This window comes from Triturus cristatus, chromosome 10 (genome assembly GCF_964204655.1).
Source record: "Triturus cristatus chromosome 10, aTriCri1.1, whole genome shotgun sequence".
Lineage (NCBI taxonomy): Eukaryota > Metazoa > Chordata > Amphibia > Caudata > Salamandridae > Triturus > Triturus cristatus.
Window position 1 is genome coordinate 637,484,100 of NC_140593.1, and position 21,564 is coordinate 637,505,663.

The window sequence follows — 21,564 nt, forward strand, 5'->3', positions numbered from 1 at the left end:
TAAATGCAAAAAAAAAAACCAAGCACCAGACTTTTTCCACTAGCAGCCAAATCTGAGACAACATCCCCTTAGCCATCAGGAATGCCAAACGTTGCTCCAATTTAGAAAATACCTAAAGACTCACCTCTTTAAAGAACACTGCGCCATAATGCATGAACTGTCCACAATTCAGCTTCCTCTTCTAGGACTCGCCGACTTTAAGCCTGCCATTGACAACGTAGACCGCTCTGCTGCCTTTTGGCTAGTTTTATGCTATTAAAAATACCATATGCATACATACAACTTAAAAAAGTTGTAACACCTGTATAGCAGCAGTACACTCTCAGTCACTGTACTTACTGCACACATCTCCAGAAAACCGAATCAGACTCTGGTCTGTCATGGAAACCTCAGAACCATTCACAAAATTCATGCTCAGACTGCCGTAGTTCTGCAACCCCACACTAGGGGCAAACTGTCACTAAACAAATACCAACAATCAATAACGTTATTCAAGGAACCACACATCACAATTTCAATGTTCCAGACAAGGATAACATTGGCCTGTGATTCTCCCATGCTAATGAATATCTAATAGTCTCTACATTTTGACCATATTACTGTTAGTTTTGCCCTTGCTTTCTAGGTTGTTGTGGTTTTCCCATACACACGACTCAGCTGTCCTTGCTAGCGCTACATTAGAATCTTTTGACAATTTTAGCTGTTACTTCAGGGTTCAGTGTCATGCTACAACCTATTTATGTAGCATGTACTATAGTAACACTCAGATTCCTCTGTGAAGAGCTGCATCACTCAGTAATCTAAGAATTATTCAAGGTCTACAGTACAAATATAATCTGGTCATTCATATTAAAGCTCTGAGTTACGTCTACCGTAAAAATTGGCATGTATTGAGTTTCCCATGAGTGGTCTTCAATAACTCATAGAGATAATCTTCTTTTAACAGAGTAAATGATGATGTTAATACTTACATCCTCAAGTAGTTTGCCCTCTACGCGGAGCTCCCAGGATGCAATGCTGCCATCAGAGTCCTCGGCATCAGGCTTAGCAGGATTGAAAGTGTTTGATATGTACAATCTCAGTTTTCTCTTTTGCTGTGGGATGAATGAAAAGTCACGTTATAAAGACAAAGTGGATACCACTGGGAAAAAGTCTGTTGCAGAAGTGTCAAAACAGACAGCGGTTTAACCTGAATAAACGTCTTCTGCACTGGAAAGAAATTTTATGCAATGATTAAGGGAAAAAATCATCATCAGTACAAATTATTTGAACAATACAACATTTTGAAAGACTACCATAATGTACAGCAAATTATATTGGATTATCAACCTAGAAATGAATCATCAGTCAAGAGAGTTGTCGCAACAACAGGAGCTTGTTTGATTTGCTTTATATTGGTGTTCAACAGCTAAGGCCCGTGCAGGTAAGAGTGGTGGGACCGTGTTTGGGGGGGGGGGGGGGGGCGAGATTTCGACAGACAATGTTGAGGGAAAATTCTCTTACCTGCACAGGCCGCGGCAATGAGTTTCGACTATGACGTGTACTGGGCCTCCACAATATGACAAACCCATAGGTACCATCTTCGGATGGTTGTTTTATTACTAATACATAGAAAGAAAGACTAAAAGAAGACTATGGAAGAGCACAATAGAGAGAAAGAGATGCATTTATGACCTCCAACGTCTTAAGTAGGACTGCATATGAAATGTGAATCCGACAACTCTGCAAACCTGTTTCAGGTAAGTAACCTATTTCTTATTCGCATGCTAAAAGATTGAAAAGTAGTATCCATTCTCATCTGAGAAGGTTGTGTATAGGTTTGAGCCATGGACAATGTGTCCCAGAAAAGTGTCAGTAGCACATGCTGTGCTTGTAAAGTGTGCTTTTGGTTCAGCTCTTAGTTTTCTGACTGCTTTGGCGTAGCAAAGTTAAAGGCATAGTACTACCTGCAGTCGACTATCAAGCACTTATCCGCACCTTGGACACATGCATGTGCTTCTCTAGCATAGTGCTAACAAGGGTTTATTTCCTGCCCTATCATCTGCCATCATGTCATACAGATAGGAGAGAAAGATCCCAGAAACTGCCCCTCTCCTGCGGTATACTCCAGGCAGCAATCACCTCCCTCATCAGCTTCAACCTCTAAATCCATATTTACCAACAACATCAATATTAATCAATAACCTAGCAACCATTAACTCTACCTTAAAATCTGTTCAACCTTTTATAACCGGCAATAGCTAACCGGCCATGATCCTGTATATCAAATACATACCTAAAGCTCAATTGAACATAGAGTGAATTCTACATGTTCACTAATAGCTACAAACTAACACAGACAGAACCCTGGCTACCTGAAATGAACCTAGACCCCACCTTATCTTCACCTCCCACAACTGGAAGACATTGCAAAAGATAACAGTTTTTTGGATCTATATACAGTTTTGCAGCTTGAATTTTGTCTAGAGATGCATTTTCTGCTTAATTTTGCTGCATATTTTTTTTTTCTTCAGGCATCAACATGGGTGTTGTCCTAATGACTCATTATGATGTCAACCGTAAGCACACAATGCTCCCCCCATATGCAACTTCCTACTGATGCACTTATTGGAGTGGGAGTAGTAAATGTTACCCTCTACGCAATCCAACACTGTTGTATTGACTGGTGGGAATAGTAAATGTAACCCCTCAGCTATCCAACACTTTCCCTACTGTTGCACTGACTGGAGTGGGAATAGTAAATTTTACCCCTTCGAAATCCAACACTTTTCCTACTGATGATTATTACTGGAGTGGGAATAGTAAATTTTACCCCTCTGCACTTTAACATTTCCCTGGTGTTGTATCGGCTGGAATTGGTGCAGTAAATATTACCTATGTGCAATCTATCACTTTTACTACTGTTGCATATATTGGAGCTAGATTTGTAAATTGTATTTTTTATCCAGTCTTAGGGGCCGATTACGATGTTCAGAAACTAAACAGCCTGACTCCTTGTTTAATTTGTTTCCGAGCGGTCGGTGGTTCCCCATGATCGAATAAGATACCTCCGAACAACATTCGGAAGGTCTCTCATTGACTTTGATGGGAGCCTGTGTTCCGAACAAGACAGGATCCCATTGCGAAAAGGGGTGGTTGTAGAAAACCTTGGATCCTGTTGCAGGCATCCCATGGTGCCTGCCACACTGTGCATGGTTTTACATGGGGATCCCTCGGGTAACCCCACAGCCCCCAACCTGAGGTCTCAGGATGAAGGGGGGGGGGGGGCCTGCTAGGAGCACCCAAAGTCAGTTTCCGACAGCCTTTATGTGGCAGACAAACCGAGTCGGAAAGGCTGTCCGAATCCAACATCATAATAGTTTGGTTGGAAATGCTGTCCTTAAAGCTGTATGAATCGGCTCCGACTCGTATACTCCGAATGCCAGTCGGAACTGATTCGGAAGGTCCAAACTGTATACTTTCCGACCAACATCGTAATCGGTCGGTCGGAATTGTTTCTGACTGAGTCTGTTGGAAGGGTTCCGACACGGTCTAGGGAAATCCGACTGTCAATTGTAAGCTTTCCGACCGACATCGTAATCGGCCCCCTAATATGTATGTGTTTCGCTAAGTGGGAGTGGTACATTTTTTAAATATTTACTTTAGGATGCCCCAGTGGTAGAATCTCTCTCATTACCTGTCATGCTCTATGCCAATGATGCAGTTCTACTGGCCAGAACCCCAAAGGCCCGACAGCTTTCTATCAAGACATATTCCACCTATATGGCAGAGCTAGGCCTATTTGTCTATAAAACTAAGTCCTATGTGATGGCAGTGGGTAGGGATAAGAGAAAAAAATTCATGCGCCTCCACATAAATGATAGAAATTTGGACAGAGTGGATAATTTTATGTACCTGGGCATTTTCTTTGATGAAAAAACAAAATCAGGCCATAACGGCCAGAAACAGAGTGAACCAGATGACCAAAAGCATTGTTGGCCTTTGGAAGTTCGCAACAAAACTAAACCAATCAAAGAAATGCTAGATATCTACTCTGCAAAAACAATATCCATTGCAATCTATGGTGCAGCGATTTTGGGAATAGCTCATGTTGATACTCTACAAGTCATTGAGGACGAATTCTTATAGAGATTATTGTCCGTTCCAAGTACATGCCCAAACATCTTAGTTCACGAAGAGCTCGGCTTTCCGTTTATATCTGACACTTTAAAAATGTCTCCGCTCTTAAAATGGCTCTCAATCTGGAAAAGGGAAACGGTCCTTTTAAATGAAATTGTGATTAAGCACATTTTATCTCTGGACCGAGTTTCCTTGATTACTTGGCTTGCATACGTGAAACAGTCCTTACACAAGCTTGACCTAGAGTTCCTGTTCAATTCACCGCACAAGTGTATATCGTTCTCTAAATCCAGATTAAAAGACCTTTTCATAGCCAAACATACTCAAGACGGGGGGCAAAAAAACCAAATTAAAATTTTAGTTACCACCTGCCAAGCTTTTCCAACGGTGGCAACAGGACATCAATATTATCTTTTATTTGTTACTAACAACAGACACCTCTATGTACTGGTGAGATTTAGACTGAATTATATACCACTTATGGTCGGATTCCCAGCACAAGCATACTCGGTAAACAAACTTGGTGACCCTGCGACAGTCTGTCGACCCAATCTATCTCGCACCCCCTCTTTTTGTGTTCATTTTATAACGCAGAGAGGAAAACATTTATCACTCCACTGATGAAAAACGTACCCAATGTTCGCACAATCAGGCCCTTGCAACTCAGCAACTACTGGAAACCCCATATGTGTGTTCTGTGACCGCAACTTTTCTTTAGCTGTCTTAAAGACTAGAAAGCTGACCTTCACACCGTAAGGGACACATTTAAAAGGGCCTGTAATGTTTACTGTTTGAGGTTGTATCTTTGTCCACATGCTATAGGCCCCACTGATCCACCTAACTGTACCCGCATAGCCGCTTTTACTAATTCGTTATAGAATCTTTATTATATTTATTTACCTTGTAGGGCCGATATGATAATTTTATTAGATCTGTTTTATCCATGTTTTATGTACTTTTTATACATTTACCTCAACACGAAATAAAGATGAAATGAATGAATTATATTTAAGATGTATATTACATTTTAATTTATTGTTTTTAAATTAATGTTACTATTTAATATATTTAATATTTATTATTTTATAAATATCTAACAACGATATTTTGTACAACTATATTAATGAGGTCAATATTTTTGGTTTTGATATTTTTGTACTTACCTTTATAAATATAAGATGTTGATATTTTTACATTGATATTGAAGACACAACATTTTGGTAAGGGGATATTTTAGGTGTCGATATTCTAGCAGTGAACTATTTAGTGTTGCCAAGTGGATATTCTTTAAACATCAATTAATGTATCTACACAATATTTTCTCATTATATATTTTAGTTGATTGTTTCCATGTCTCCATAATAACAGCCATGCATTTATCTAGAAGATGAATAGGCCAAATCCGTACAACCTCAGGAGCCAAGCTTGCAATTACAAAGTTTGAGGCCCTGGGTGAAATATTATTCCTCTCGGTGATGTCAGCAGCTGCTTATGTATTGGCAGTTTGATATAGTGTTTGTGGGACATCTCCAAAAGGTGGCAGTGCAGGATCGGGAGGTGCGAGCGAGGAGTGAGCGAGCGAGCAGGTGAGGAGTGAGCGAGCGAGCGGGCGGGCGGTAGACGCTGCCGCTGCCTGAGGACGCCTGGGGACTCTGGGGGCTCCCGACCAGCCGCAATCCGTGATTCGAGGTGCGAGACCCGGTATGGATCCGGCTTGCACCCGAAGCCAAATGATGAAGCCCTACAGCCGACTGCTGCCTCTGTCACGACGTTGGCCCCTGGCAGCCTGCGGTAAGGAGTGAGCAGGCTGCGCTACGATCCAGGTGGGGAGAGAGCAGAGGCTGGAGCGCGACCTCCGCTACCTGAGGCCGCACAGTGTTGTGCCCGGGTGCGGCACGGAAGCGGCCAAACCAGGTTGGGTGCGGCTGCGGCGCCCCAGTGTAAATGTAAATTTTATACTTGTATAGCGCACTACTCACCCGCAAGGGTCTCAAGGCGCTTGTACGAATACCGCTGTGGAACCCATCCTGGCTTTCCCTGTGAGGCGTCCACTCCTGGGCACCCCCAAGGTGGAGGCCAGGCATCCTTAGCGTTGTGGGGGCCGTTGTGGAGATTAAGCAAGCTATCGCCCAGAGTTGCAGAGTGGGACTCCATGATTGGAATAGGCACCGAGGCGAGAATTATCAGGTCCGTGGAATTTTTGAGCCCAAGACCCGCCGAGGCGGGGAATTGAACCCTGGTCCCGGGCTAGACCTCTGCATCAGGGTCTGCCACTCTAATCATTGAGCCACACTTCTCCACTGCTCCCGATTCCCTTTTTTTGCCATCTCCTCGCCCCCCCTCCCCGCAACCGGGGGAATCATCTACCTGCCGCCCTACATCCTCACCATCAGATACCGGGCCGCTGACAAAGCCCAATGGCGGCCATCAGAGGGGATCAGACGCCCCAGCCACCATCTTCACCAGGCGCCGCCTCCACCAAAAGTCACTAACATCACTGGAGTCAGCAACACCACTGGAGTGACTAAGCATTTTTAAAACTCACCAAATCCTGTTAAAGAGAACTAACTGCTTTGTGACTAGCTATTTGCGATTTCCCCCCAAACAGCAACCTACACCACTGGAGCCACCAAGCACTTTTAAATTAATCAACCTTGTTAAAGAGAACTAAAGAGTACTAACTGCTTGTGTCTGACCATTTGCAATTTTGCGATTTTCATCTAAAAAGCCAAGGCCCCGCCGTCTTGTCTGACCCGCGCTATCCTGACTACACCAGAGTAAGACAGCACAAGGCAGTGCAAGCTCGAGGGGCAGAAGTCCACTTCATTTTATTAAAACAACTTGCCCAACCTTAATGAGTCTGGAAATCAAGCCACACAACAGGGGAAACCATCACACAGTGCACACTGCGCTCAGAGCTGGAAACTCCCCTACAAACTAAATCATCTAGTCCACTATAAATTAGAGGATAGACTGGTGAAAAGCCACCTCTGGCACAGTTACAAGACAACTTGCGTACGGAAAGGGTGGCAAACGACAAAAGGCAAAACCAACAGTAGGATCGGAAAGCCAACCAGCACAGGTCCTGGCACAGGCACAAAAACCAAGCCATCGACTAGGAGCCAAGTGCGTCAAACCTTAAATTAAACAGCAAGTCAATCCAGAAATACTTTATGTCAATAACATCTGGTCAAAAAACACTGGGAACGAGTAAGACCAACAGTAGCATATTAATACACTCATACCCACATGTCAACAAGGGATCGAGTCAGATCCAGGCCCCAGGCGGGGAGATCGGAACACAAGAAAGCGGGCCACACCCGCCCCAAGGGAACAGCAGAGAAATGGTAAAAGAGGGGAAAGGACAGGGAGACTTGGAAGCGGTTGAAATAACAAAACAGACAGAGCACCCAGCATTGCAGGAGGAAAAGAAAAAGCAGGGGCAGGAAACACCTGGCCACTTCCTATCCCAAGGAAAAAGGCAAGTTACACCATTGCAAGAACCCCCAGAAGTCTTGGAAATCTCATCGTCAGAATACTCGGACCGTAAGGGCACAAGGATTGACGAAACATGCCAGGGAAAACTGGAAGCTCTGGAAATCTCATCAACACTGGAACAACCGAATAGAAACAATCAACTCACACACGCAGAGACTATAACGAACCAACATGCGGAGGATGGAACTTACCGGAATGATCTGTCCCCGTCCCCGGCCCAGCTACAAAGCCTATCAGCAATCAAAAGTTTCACTTTCAATCAAAGTTCGCCCTTAATGGACGAGGAACGGAGAGAGAACATCTCCCTGGAGGAACAGAATTTACTCCACACTACGGCCGAAACAAAATGCACACCTTACAAAGGATGCCACAACCAAAATTCCCTGCTATCCTCAATAAATTCCACACTAACAACGGCCGTTAACGCACTCACTTGGCAAATACAGAAACTGGAAATAAAAATGGATACAATGCAGGCGCTCGCAATAGCTATGATTAATATTGAAGTTAAAATCGACATCCTAACTGAAAAACTGGATTCAATGAGGACGCAACCAGATGTTCGTGCCTTCCAATTGTGGAGAAGCTCAGCTCATTACCAGAAGTCCTAACATCTATTGTTACAGAATTAAAGGAAAGACAACAGGACATTAAAGCCCAGCCCCATCAAAGAATAACTGAAGGACTTTCAAAAGACGGCAAGCTAAAAGGAATGAATAACTCGGCGGGCGCAGCTAACCCCTCCAACGCGACGCCTCAAAGTGTAACAGAAACGAGGGGGGTAAATCTTCTTATGGGTAATTCCGACCTAGTAGAATCGATCCAGACGCCCATGAATACACAAGTCAGTAAACAATTCCCAACATCTAGGAATACACAAGAGAGTAAACAGGATCCGCGCAAGGACATACTCCAACTTTCCTTGAAGTCGGCACCGTTGTCCAGCCAAAATACAGTCACTATTGAGGAATCCGTAACAGGCAAGACTCTGCACAGCAATGCCGATGGGGGCACCAGCTTGGAGCACACCTCAGAACCCTGCAAAACCCTCTCCAGAAGGGCTAAGAAACGCTTAAAAAAACACGCAAAAACACAAAACAACAAAACAGGGCAAAGGAACTACTGTCAGGCGCAAGAGAAACCTATGACACTCAGCATCAAAAAACAAATGTTAAAAAGGCTCTAACACAAAAGAACCCGGGCTCACAGAAACTTTTCCCGATTTTTCTAAAGGAAAGCCAGACAAAAAATAAACTTGAACCCAAATTAATTATAACCCAGACCATCGAGGAAAATCCAGCTAGAACTAAAGCCAAATTAATCATAACTCCGACCTCCGAGAAAAGAATGGTCAAAATCATAGATGAACAACCACAACAAGAATTAAAAACGACTTCGCAAATCTTTACCACAGACAGCCACCCTGAGGAGCAGCACCAGGAAAACCACCAAGTATTTTGGCACGAGGCTCCAGAGGGGGGAACAACAGCAACCACATCAATGAACAATACCGAGCCTTGGGGTTTACATGATGTTAACAACGACTCGGCAGCAATAGCAATACCTGCACAAAGCTGGGCATCACACTCTGCTGCCACCAACCAAATGCCCCAAGAGCACAGGAACGCGGAGAATACCACCATAATCTTTACACCAGAATACACCTCACGGGGAATCTCAGACATACTAACTAGGTCCAACATTTTACAAATCCTAAAACATATCCCAGAGCTCTCCTCCATCGTGACGGAAGATCTCGAACAAGTCCAATTCAAAACGCTAGACAATAATACATCAAGAGAATCAACCATACTAAAATGGAACAATGGCTCCATCCCACAAAGAATCATGAAAGAGAGATCGATTTGCAAACTGGGGCATTAATGTTCATATGCCTAAAGAGGAGAAATACCCATTCATGCTAAAAAGCGGATGTCACCCTAAATCAGCACAGAACTCACAGAAGTCTATCTTAAAAGGGATAAACTACGCCGCCCGAACCACTACATTTCCCAACTTAAGAATTCACTTCTCGCCCAATTCAAATCAAATTAGGCAAACGTGTTCCTAGCACACACGGAAAGGGCCATCCCAACAACAAATCAAGCAGATCCCTGAAAGTAATCTCCTGGAACGTTTTTGGGCGAAAAACCACACACAATAACAAGGAAGCATTCAAATTTCTACAGTCTGGGGACTCGTTATGCCTTCAAGAAACCTGGTTACTTGCCCCAGAGGTGATACCCGGCTTCATGAAATTTCAGCAGCTAGCAAAAAGATACAATATATTCAGAAGACCTTCAGGGGGTTTATCAGTCAGTCAGTCAATTAGTCTTTATTCGATAATTTACAACCATAAAAGACACAGTACAAACATAAAAGTGTCATAAAATACCATAAAAGCGATAGCACCCTAAAAACTTACATTCCTTAGAAAATTTAATATCAACTATATCGAATTTCCTAACATCCTTGACTAAATTAGTAAATATGTAATTACATCCATAAAACCATTTCTTACACAATTTTACCAAGGGATGCCTGCTTACCAATAGCATAGTCAGATAGTATGTACAGATACCAGACCAGCCTCCACATTTTTCCTTCTCAGTGCCCAAAACCAGCTAAGAAATTTCGCCATCGCGATCACAATATCTGGACTTGTATTTGATACCAAGATACACAGAGCTGTCATACACGATCTGGTATGTAGATTGGAACACAGTGGCTTGAGCCACCTACGACGGGGGCCATTACAGGCCGGGCACACAAACAGTACATGGGTTATCGACTCAACCTGGGATGGACACGAAGGGCAGTTGGTATCATGAGCCTTATTCCACTTTGCAGTGAAAGATCTTATGGGGAGAGAGCCTACTCTGAATTGGTGCTATAGTTTCCTATCACCAGGTTTTGTAATCAGATTCCAGTGGGCTTCTGCTTCCATTGCAGGCTTATGCCCCAAATAGATACCTGTGAGCGAACTACTGCTCACCCCTGACAGTGTCTTTTTAGTAATCATAGCCCAGTAGAGTTCTTTGTACTCATTTTTATTGGGAAATAAGTTCCCTATAGGATCTTCCCACAGATGGCGAAGCCCCATGTCAAACACATTACCCTTGATCTTCTGGAGCCATTTGATTTTAGAGGACAGATCGGCATTTCTAATATGCATTAGTGCATTGGCGTAAGACGTCAATTCAGGAGTAGTCCAAAGCCTCCTCCAGTAGGCTAGGGGTCTAAATCCCGCAGCCTCATCGAAGGAGGTACATCCCAGATCAGACATCAGAGGCTTGATGGGGGTTGATTGGGGGAGGGCGGTCAATATTCTCAGAAACTTATTTTGTGCAAGAACTAGGGGTGATAAATTTTCAAACCCCCAGAGTTCTGCACCATATATTATGGAAGCTCTAATTTTCCCATTATAAATCGATAAAGCGGGCCCCACCGGTTTAGTATTTGAAAATTGATGTTCTTTAAGTAGGGCGCCTGCTAACTGGTTGTGCCTGAGAACTAAAACATCTAATTAGGGTGTCCAGTTCATCTTCCTACCCATTGTCACTCCTAGATAAGTGAAGGTATCAGTTTGTTCCAAAAGTGCTTTATTCATTTCAACTCTCCCTTTAATGAGTTTATGTTTATGCAGCACCATGAACTTGGTTTTATCAACGTTTACTACAACTTCTTGGTCGTTGCAAAACTCTATAAATCTATCAAGGGCACGTTGCAGACCACATTGAGTTTTAGATAAAATTAGAGTATCGTCTGCAATCATTAAGAGCAGAACCCTTGAGCCGGCAAGAGTTGGAGCATCTGTTGGAAAATTAGTGTAATACGAAATAACCTTGTTTATAAACAAGGAGAATTGGGTAGGAGCAAGGACACACCCTTGCCACACTCCCTTGTTAACTGGGAAACGGTCTGTTAATTCGCCCTGTTGTCCCCACCTAACCTGAGCATAATTAGCCTCATGCAATTTAATGGCATCCCGGCCTCCTTTAGTGTGTCCCATAGCTTGTGGCAGGGGACTAAGTCAAACGCTGATTTTAAGTCAACAAATGCTGCTTATAGGGTTCCCCCTGCTAGGATCACTGTACTCCAGTATGTCATCATAAATCTAAAAACATGGTCGAGGGTACTGACATGGGGTCGAAAACCCGCTTGATAGATAGATAATACATTCTGGTCTAGTATCCATTCATTTACTCTACCTAGCACAAGTTTGGCAACCATTTTCTGTAAGGTATCAATTAGGCTTATCGGCCTATAATTGCCAGGTCTGGCACCTTCACCCTTTTTGTATATGGGAATGATTTTGGCCCCGCGCCAAGTATCTGGAATCGGCGCACCTCTAGCAATAGCATTTATGATGATAAAAATATATTCAGTCCTGTTATTTCTATCTTTTTTATTGATATTCGCCGGGATACAATCCGGTCCAGGTGCCCTCCCTGCTGGAACCCCGTCCAGGACCCTTTCTATCTCCCCTTTGTCAAAAATTAAAACAACATCAGAATTGACCACAGGGTAGTCAGTTTGAATGCTCGACGAGGAGGCAAATTGGGCTTGATAGTATTCCACAGAGAGTTCGGGAGGTACATTGTTCGTTGGTGTGGGCCCTATCACACACCTGCCCCATTTGACTAATTGCTAAAATTTGGACCAATTCTTCCTATTACTAGCATTAGTTAAGCTCACCCATCTGTCCTCATCAAAATCCTTCTTCGCCTTTATTTGTGCCTTTTTATAATTTACCCTTGCTAATTTGACCTCCTGAGGAACCCCTTTCTTGATTGCTTTTGAAAGATGCTTAAATGCAACTCCGCAAGCCTCATTATACCAATTGGCCGATTGTTTTGTATAGTGCCTAGTTGGTTTCTTATTTTTTGTAAACAGGGCCTTCAATTTTGCAAATAGATCCTCATGAGCCTTCTTAAAATCTAAGAAGGATTTATCAGGAGAATCTAATGAGCCGAGCCTTAATAAAGTTTCTTCCACTGTTGCCTTAATCTGCGTCAGGGTACCTTCGTCTTCTACGACCATGGCCCATTTCAGCCGTCGGCAGTCTCCTATTGCAGTTTTCACATCAGCCAGTGTGGGGTCCAACCCCATCCTAGCTAAGGTTAGTACTAATGGATCGTGGTCACTCTCCGGTCTAAGGTGTACCATCATATCCACAAGTCTAGGCCAGAGCTCTAGACTAATGAGAATATAGTCTATTCTGCTTCTTCTAGTCCCAGTAGAGAACGTATTGGTACCATCTATATCTGAGGGGGATCTCCCATTAACAGCCCTTAGCCCCCTTCCGAGGGATAAACTTTTTAATTGTAACGCCGCCTCTGTCCACTTGTTGATTGGTGGCAATGGTAAAGACGGTACCCCCCAATTCTGGTCTTCCTCCATACTGAGACTATAGTCGTCTAGGCCTAGGGGCTCAAATGTACAATTAAAATCACCTGCAATCACCAGGACATTTGTGCCAAATAAATCATTAATAATTACATCCAGGAGGGCAATAGTTGGTGACGCTTTCCAACCCGCAATCCCTCTCGCATATACATTAAATAAGATAAGGTCTAACCCACCCTCAGCACGAATCTTAATAGCAAGAATATATGGGCTATCTACTGGTACTTCCGCTATTTGAAACGATATCTGTTGCTTAACCCATATAATCAATCCCCCGATAGATCTTCCCTTACTATTTGCGACAGCCGCTTTACCAAAAGCTAGATAACCTGGGTGGTAGATCATGTCTACTGACCAAGTCTCTTGAAAGGCAATAATATCATACCTCTCAATAAAGCATGACCAATCAGCGGACAAGGTTTTTTAAGGTAAACCGGCAATGTTCCAGGATAGCAGGGAAATTGGGGAGGGAGTTATATCGGCAGACTTTCCCAGACATGATGCGAATTTCGCACACACCTGGCTCTTATCCTCTACTTTGTGGATTCCCTTTAAAGGGGTTAGTGGGGAGATAGGAGAGCTATCCTTGTGCTCAGCCCGAGTCGAGGTTGGTAGATGTAGTCAATCAGATAGGGCTTGGTCGGATAATGGAGCAAATCTATTGGTCAAAGAGACCTCTGATGGTCTATGTGCTATGCCAAGTGGTGCCCAAAATTGATTATCCTTCCTATGGGAATTCAGCACATTAGAATAGTATGGCCCAGATTTATTAAAAAAACCCTAGTGGTAAAATGCACACTTTATCCATGTGTCTTCCTGACATCCCTCCCAATTTATCCAAAAGAAATCTGGTTATATGAACATTGTTAAAATTAACAACAACACAATCACCATTCCCTTCCTTCCCTGAAGGGACAATCCACGGAGTTCATCTGGCCATAATCATGTGCTTATCAACTCCCTCCTCCCAAATCCCAACATCCTTAAGACAATTATTAAACCAGTGCAAAGATTTTAGTAACAACTGGTCAGTAGTTTCAGACTGCGCTTCCTGCAGTGGTGGAACGTTCATCAGGACGACCACTAAAGGGGCAGCTGCAGAAGGAAGGTGAAGGGCCGGAGGATTAGCTTGCACAGCGTTCTGACCCAAGCCTCTGGATCCTTGTCGGCAAATAGATTTACTGGCTTCTCTGGCTAAAGGGCAGTTTTTACAGTTGTTATCCTTCATTGCGACATTTACTACTTCCACTCTGTCAACATCCGGAAGCTCGAAATCGATTGTGCAAATTCACTAGACATGTTACCTGACTCAGCATCATTCTTATGCGAAGGGACTGTTTTTGTTTGTGTTACTACTGCTGCATTCGTGGGTGGCCCAGAAGCAGATGGCTTAATTGCCTGTCCCGTATTACTGTTAATGGTCACAGGAGTAGGCTTAAATTGGACAAATAAGTCCTCGGGCACAGAAAAGCCTAATTTAACCTGGGATTCAGAATTAATTAATCGCTCCTCTATCCGGCTCAGTCTATATGTAATAGGAGATAGCAGGGTTGAAAGTAAATTTTCCAGCCTTCTCCACATTTCCTCATTAGAATTCTGGGTAGGGCCACCCAAAGATGAAAAGTTAAAATCCGGAAAGGCCGGGGCATTATTGCCTGGAGTACTGCATTCATCTGCTAGGTCACAACCACCGTTGTTATTAATCCTTGGCACTTTCGCAATTGACGCCCTTTGTGGTCCACCTCCCCTCTTCCTTTTAGCTGCAGAATCTGGAATGGTTTTATTGGTTTTAGTTATGGTTTTTTTGTAGATCTGGCTGAAGTTCGTAAAGGCATGCTAACAGCGGTATTGGTTGCGGCTACTGATACTTGTACAGTACTCTCCGAAAGCAAACCTGCTCGGGTGAGCGCAAAGCCGCTAGCTTCATTATTAATCATAGGCGTAGAAGAATTTACCGCCAAGTGCACCGGAGAGAGAGCAGAGGCGATTAGACCCAGATACGATCTTTTGGTTAGGTGCGGGTTCAGGGATAATCTTCGCTCAGTGATCTCTATCTCTTTCTCAAGCACAGATGCTACCCTTGTAATAAATTGGTCTAACGTCCCCGCTACCCTGTCACCATTGGATGCACCCATCAGCTTCCCGTCTCGCTTGCTCATTGTAAATGTTTGAACCCAGACAGTCAACAGGTGTTAATAGAAGAGATACTATATTTATCAGGACTAACCTTGTGGTATATGCGCTTTAGGAGGGGGGGCCCGGCCTTAGCCTGGCGCGCGCCCGCGTTCCGTGAAGCGGGAGCGGTGAGCCGCTGATGTAGGCTGCTGCAAGGAGGCACAGGTGCTGGGCAGAACCTCCGGGCTTCCTGGGACTTGCAGTCCCTTCTCCACGAAATACAGCATCCTCCTCACAAGACGAAATGGTCAACACCGTGTCATTAGTGCAGAAGAGTCAGACCCCCTACACCTTACCTGGCACTTCAAGCACAGGCCCTCCTTGTCAGGTCAAGTTGATTGCTGCATCTCCTGGGGCCATGTTAAAGTATTCCAGCAGACACCAGGCGGGTGATACTATGCTGAACATTGTCTTCCCTCACTGGTGCTGCAGGTCCGTTACACTGGATGCGGCTCCCCGGCTCACCACTGAGCAGTGCACTCAGGCGCAGTAACCTTTAGCGGGGCTATGCCCTAGTCTCGGTCCTCCCGCAAGCCAGTCGCCAGGGCCCACCAGTCACTGGAGGCGTCTCCCCTGCCCGCCGCATCTTCTAGGCCGCCATTTCCAGAAGCCCAGACTCTGCTGCTTGCGTCCGGGCTGTAAATTACAGGGTCGCGCTCGCCTCCAGGCCGATATCGTAGTTGGCGCTGGTCAACCGCCGTCGGCCGGACGGTAGTTATATATCGCCGCGGCTCCTCTCCAGACGCCACAGCCCGGCCCAGCACTGCCACGTGGGTTTATCGATATATATGCGCATCAGCAGTAACATAAAAAAAAAACCCTACTCAAAACGGACACGGTTCAAGCGGTTTCACTGCAAGGCATAAAAATGAATTGAGGTCCAATAAAGATTGTACTCTTGAACATCTATTTTAACAGCAAAAAGTCTCCCAGACACATCGATATAAGGACACTAGTGGACATGCTTGATGATCTACTAAGCACCCAGCCAAATTGTGGGATCACAATGGCCGGGGATTTTAACATCCAAAATCTTGGAATGGTACCAGATGAAGTACTGCCCACGGACAGAGCCGGAATGGTAATGAATTCATTCTTAATTACATACAGATTACAATCAACACAAAGGAGTCAGAGGCCGGCAACAGCCACGAATAACGATCCGCAGAGGATGACTAAATTAATGATCAATTATATGTTTGTGTGCAATCTTTTGTATGGACAGGTGGCGGAATTTCAAAAGCCTTTCATCCAGAGCAGCGACCATCTCCCTCTGGCCATAACTATCACTCTACAAGCGAGTTGGCTCAAGCCCACTGTTCTTGCGGGCAACACAAATGGGGAAGAAATCCATGTTTTGCAGAGGAGACTAAAGTGGAACAAAATAGACACATCAGTCCTAAGTAGGTGGAAAAGCGATTGGTCGAAAATAGCTGAAGAATTCACAAGTGGCAATATCCCGGAGAACTGGATCAAACTGTCAACCAAGGTATATCATCTCTTAATAGGTAAACAAAGAAGGTACCCCTCAACATTTAGAGAAAGGCCTTGTTGCCAACTCCAACCTCGGTGTAAAAAAGCAGAGCATAGCAAGAGGCTACTAAGAACTGCCTTACGCAACCACAAGCGAGAGGGCAAATACGAAACACATCAAACCCTACTTCTAGCAAGGAAAACACACAGGAAAAATGTCTGGGATCACAAAAGGAAATTACAAGACTCCGAATGGCTGCACGTCTTCACTCTGCTGACTCCAAGCAAACAGGCAGCATTCTGGTCGTATATTAACAGGCTCACAGGGCACGGGCATGATCGACGCAACATGGTCGCCAGTGACAAATGGATAAACCATGTAACCTACTATACTGTGGAGTCTCTAACCCGCCATCATCAGGCACGCAAAGGCCCATCATTATCAGGGGCTGGTCTGACACGCCTCCTGTAGACACATCTAGACTACTCGTGGCAGGGAAATTGACAACCATTAAAAAAATTCTGAAGTATTAGTCCCGGGAGATCGTGTGATGACAATCTTAAAAATATCAGAAAAGATGCGGCTCCCGGCCCCAATGGCCTACCAGGTCATCTTTTCAAAGAAGATTGCGACTTCTGGGGAACCGTACTCATGCCACTTTATCGGTACTGTATGATAATCCCTGTTGCAACATATACATAAAAAGGGAGACACTGGGGACCCCTCTAATTACAGGCTTATTGCCCTGCTGGACATCGAGGCGTAAGGATACCCCAGCCTCCTCCTGCAAGACCTACAGGACTGGGATAATGAAAATGAAATTCTACCCGCGTACCAAACCGGCTTCAGGCCAGGAGTGTCTACAACGGACAACATGTTAGCTCTCGCCTACTTAATAGATCAGTCCGGGCAGAAAAATTCTCCTCCTCTCTTTGCATGTTTCGTGGATTACTCTGCTGCATTTGATGGAGTCAATCGGAGTCTGTTGTGGTGGAAGTTGCAAGACTGGGGGATACTGGCAAACCTGTTGAAAGCCATAATCAGTCTTTATACAGGAACTTGGGTACGGGTAAAAACCGCGATGAATTCAGCCACAAAAAAGATTCCAACAGAGAGAGGGTTAAAGCAAGGCTGCTTATTGGCTCCTCTGCTTTTTAATCTTTACATGGCAGACCTCTGAAAGATTTTATCTAACGGCAACCTTTTACCCCCCCAAAATCGGCCTAAATAGATTATGTTTAATGCAGTACGCAGATGATATGGTGTTACTGGACTACACAAAAATAGGCATGCAAATATTACTGGATGCACTAAACACTTACAACAACGAATTACGAGCGAACGCAGGAAAAACAAAGGTAGTGATATTTGGGAAATACACCAACAACCTGACTGGGTAATTGAAAAACAGTAACAGCGAACAAATACAACAACCTGGAGGTGTGGCTGATGAGCAACGGGAAACCCACAGCACACATTGCTTCAGTTGAAACAAAAGCTAAAGCAGTTACGTTCGCTCTGTGAAAACTGTACTCCAAGTTAAGCAGCCCGTCGACTAAAGCAATTAGAAAGGTTATAAATGCCAAACTCTTCCCGGCAATCACTTATGGTCAGATAGCATTCCCAGCGACTCTTATTAACACTATGGAACATGCCAATTGTCGCTCATTTAAACAAATCTTTCAGATTCCCGCCCATGCTCGCAATGCTCTGGTACGATTGGAATTTGGGCTGAATAAACAGAGTTATGAGCATTGGGCCACAATGGTGCGACTCTATCGAGGGGTTTGCACAACCCCCCCCCCGCACACAATGTAGTCAATTTTAAAGATAATTTTTATGAAAGGAAACAATCCGTGGAGTGAAGGCCAGCATACTGCCTGTAGTGAATTGAACCACGACATGACCAAACTGCAGGATTTTATTCACCAGCCTGGTATCCTAAAGTCCATACTGAAAAAACAAGTCAGATTATTATCTAAGGAAGAGGATTTGAAGGAACTGAACTCCTCCAGTAGCAACATTGGGATACTCGCAAGTTCCTATGAAGACCACCTACGGCAACCATACCTCGACATGGCATTAAATAAGGCAATTTTAAAACACATTTTTATGGTGAGACTTATGGTCTTGCAGATCAAGACATCAACAGTCGCTGGAAAGCCTTAGCGGCAATAACAACTTATAGACTTTGCCACCAATATGAGGAATCCTTGGTCCACCTGGTTTGTACATGTCATTGTTTGTTACATGCACGACGCACTTTATTGTAACCCTTGTTCCTAAAACACGGGGTGCGAACCTGCACTGAAGCTATGAAACTGCTTTTCAATCTGGAGACTCCAATGGAATTGGCAAGACTAAAGAACTCTTAGGTAAAGCCAGCACATCGCACCTTTGAATCGAAATTACTTAGCGCAAACAACTCATGCTTCATTTAGGATTGTACATTTTTTACTTCACTAAAATGAAACCGCCTACGTATATTTAGTACTCAGTTTATTTATGCCACTGTCGGACCCATGTATTTTACAATAACATCGAACCTTTTTACTCAAAGCATGGTTTGAACATTTCAAAGATAATTACGAATGCATTTTATAACTCTATGTCTCCAACCCTCCCCTGCAACACTTGCAAAGATTGCACAAAAGGGGAAGGACCCTTCAGTATTGAATTGATTTATTGGCTTTAAATCAGCACCTTATTGATTTTATCTGTTTTTAAGCCCCATTTGTGAAAGGCATCGTTGGTTGTTTTAGTAGATACAATATATCAAAACTCGCTTGGTATGTATTAAATGCAACGATGTAAGTGAGAATTTTATTTGAATTTTTGTAACAAATTGTATTGATTGACACAATAAACTCATTCATTCATTCATTAAAGACATCTCCAAAAGACATGGACTTGACCAATTCAGTGCTATTGAAATGACTCCTCTTCAATGTCCTGAACTTGTTTATTATAATTTGGATTACTGGTGTCCGAGGAAATGCATATGCAAATTTCCAGTATCAGTTTATCAACAGTGCATTCCCCTCTGACTGTGGATGGTAATACCTGGATGCAAAGCTTGGGCAGTTGGTTGTTTTTTGTGCGGCATAATAATGCACATTTTTTGCCTCTTTAAACTCGATTATGCTTTGAAGCAAAGTCAGAAGGCTTGTTTTTGGATTTTCAAATTCTATTGTTCCCTGTTGTGAAGTCTGAAATTTTTTGTAAATCATTTCAAGTAGCCTTTCCCTTGGATCTGAAGGAATGAGAATGTGGAGAGAATGTGGCCTAATGGCTAGAGCAGTAGACGTCGGAGCTGGGGAACCCGGTTCGAGTCGCGGCAGGGACGCTCAACATTCTGTGATTCTGGGCAAATCACTTAATCTCCCGTTGCATAGCAAAAATGAATGTGTCCGTCTGTAACGTAACTGGTGCTCATGTAAAGTGCTCTAATACAAAAAATGTTTTTTAAAAGGAATGTGTTTTAATGTTATGATTTCATTGAGTCAAGACACAGACTGTTGTATGCATATCACATATAGTACATGAACTTATACAAGAGTGTGTGTCAACTCATTTTTTTTTTTTTTTTTTTTTTTTTTTTTTTTGAAACCGTTTATTGCAATCTCAAATATATACAGGTATGGGCCTACAACCTTCCGGCCGGCCGCTAAAGTGACGATAACAAATGAGAAACATACAATGAGGCACTTAGCTTTGCATAGACACTAAGGCAGGAGGTATCAACAACGCAGGCCATATGGCTCAGAGCCCGCAATACGGTTTCATTTTCTACAACACAACAACATAAGTAAACACACACCCGCAAGGCAACCCACGATCGAGAGTGACAGCACGTGCTCCTCAAATGGGGGACCCCAAACCATCCACTGTAAACCCCCAAGAGGGGAAGGGAAACAAGTCCAGGACTGGGGGAACACTATGCTTGGAGCTAGGGAAGGGAGAAAACTAAGGGGATGGAGCTGGTGAGGCGGGAGGCAACAAAGGCGGCTCGCAGATATCCCCGCGGAAGGCGTTCCAGGGGCCCCATATCTTCACCCATGCACCAGGCTTACCCCGCGCCACATACACCACCTTTTCTCGGAACATGCACCAATCCATGTGTTCTTTCCAGGCCGATACCGCCGGGGACCTCTGGGATCCCCACAGCTGTGCAACGTCCCGCTTAGCCACCATATAGCCCAGAGTCACCCATCGCGTCTGCGGAACTGAGTAATCGGTCGGTTCCCACACATTCAGCAGACATCTCCTCGCTTCAGGCAACAGCGCGACATGCGTAACCGCTCGCAGGACCTCATGCACACCACGCCAGAATCGCTCCACCCTCGGGCATTCCCACAAAATGTGTAGAAAGGTCGCTGAGGCACCACATCCACGCTTACACAGTCCGTCCTCGGCATAGCCCATACGCAGAAGCCTTGGCCCCGTCATGTACACCCGGTGGAGTATCTTAAGCTGGACGAAACGAAGGCGAGCCGGGATGGCCACCTCCTTCGGAGAGGCCACCGCGGAAATCCAGTCCTCGTCGTCCAACTCCAGCCCATCGGCAACCCAGGCCTCGCGGAGGCCAGTCAGTAAGCCCGAGCGATCATTTATCAATTTCTTGTAAATGAGGGAGATCGTGCTGTCCGGAACATGGCCATCTAGCACTCGATCCTCCAGGGGGGAGGACTCCGGGATGGAGGCCACGTCTGGGAAGACGGAGCCCAGTGCGTGACGGACCTGCAGGTACCGAAAGTATTCACTGCCCCGCAGCTGAAACTCCGCCTGCAACGTCTCAAATGTTTTAAATCCTCCCCTCGTCCAGAGATCCCCCACTGTACTGATGCCTATAGTGTCCCACTGCGCAAAGCCCTTTGAGGTCCACAGAG

General features: G+C 44.4%; 1 protein-coding gene across 6 annotated transcripts in view; it reads right to left on the bottom strand.

Annotated features, from left to right (window-relative positions):
* Positions 1–21,564, bottom strand: part of SMARCD3 (SWI/SNF related BAF chromatin remodeling complex subunit D3) — a 1,344,655-nt gene that overhangs the window by 812,967 nt on the left and 510,124 nt on the right. For all 6 annotated transcript variants that reach the window (XM_085632183.1, XM_085632187.1, XM_085632184.1 and 3 more), the window contains exon 5: positions 972–1,094. In XM_085632183.1, coding sequence (XP_085488309.1) covers positions 972–1,094 — 123 coding nt within the window. The remainder of the gene's footprint in view (positions 1–971; positions 1,095–21,564) is intronic.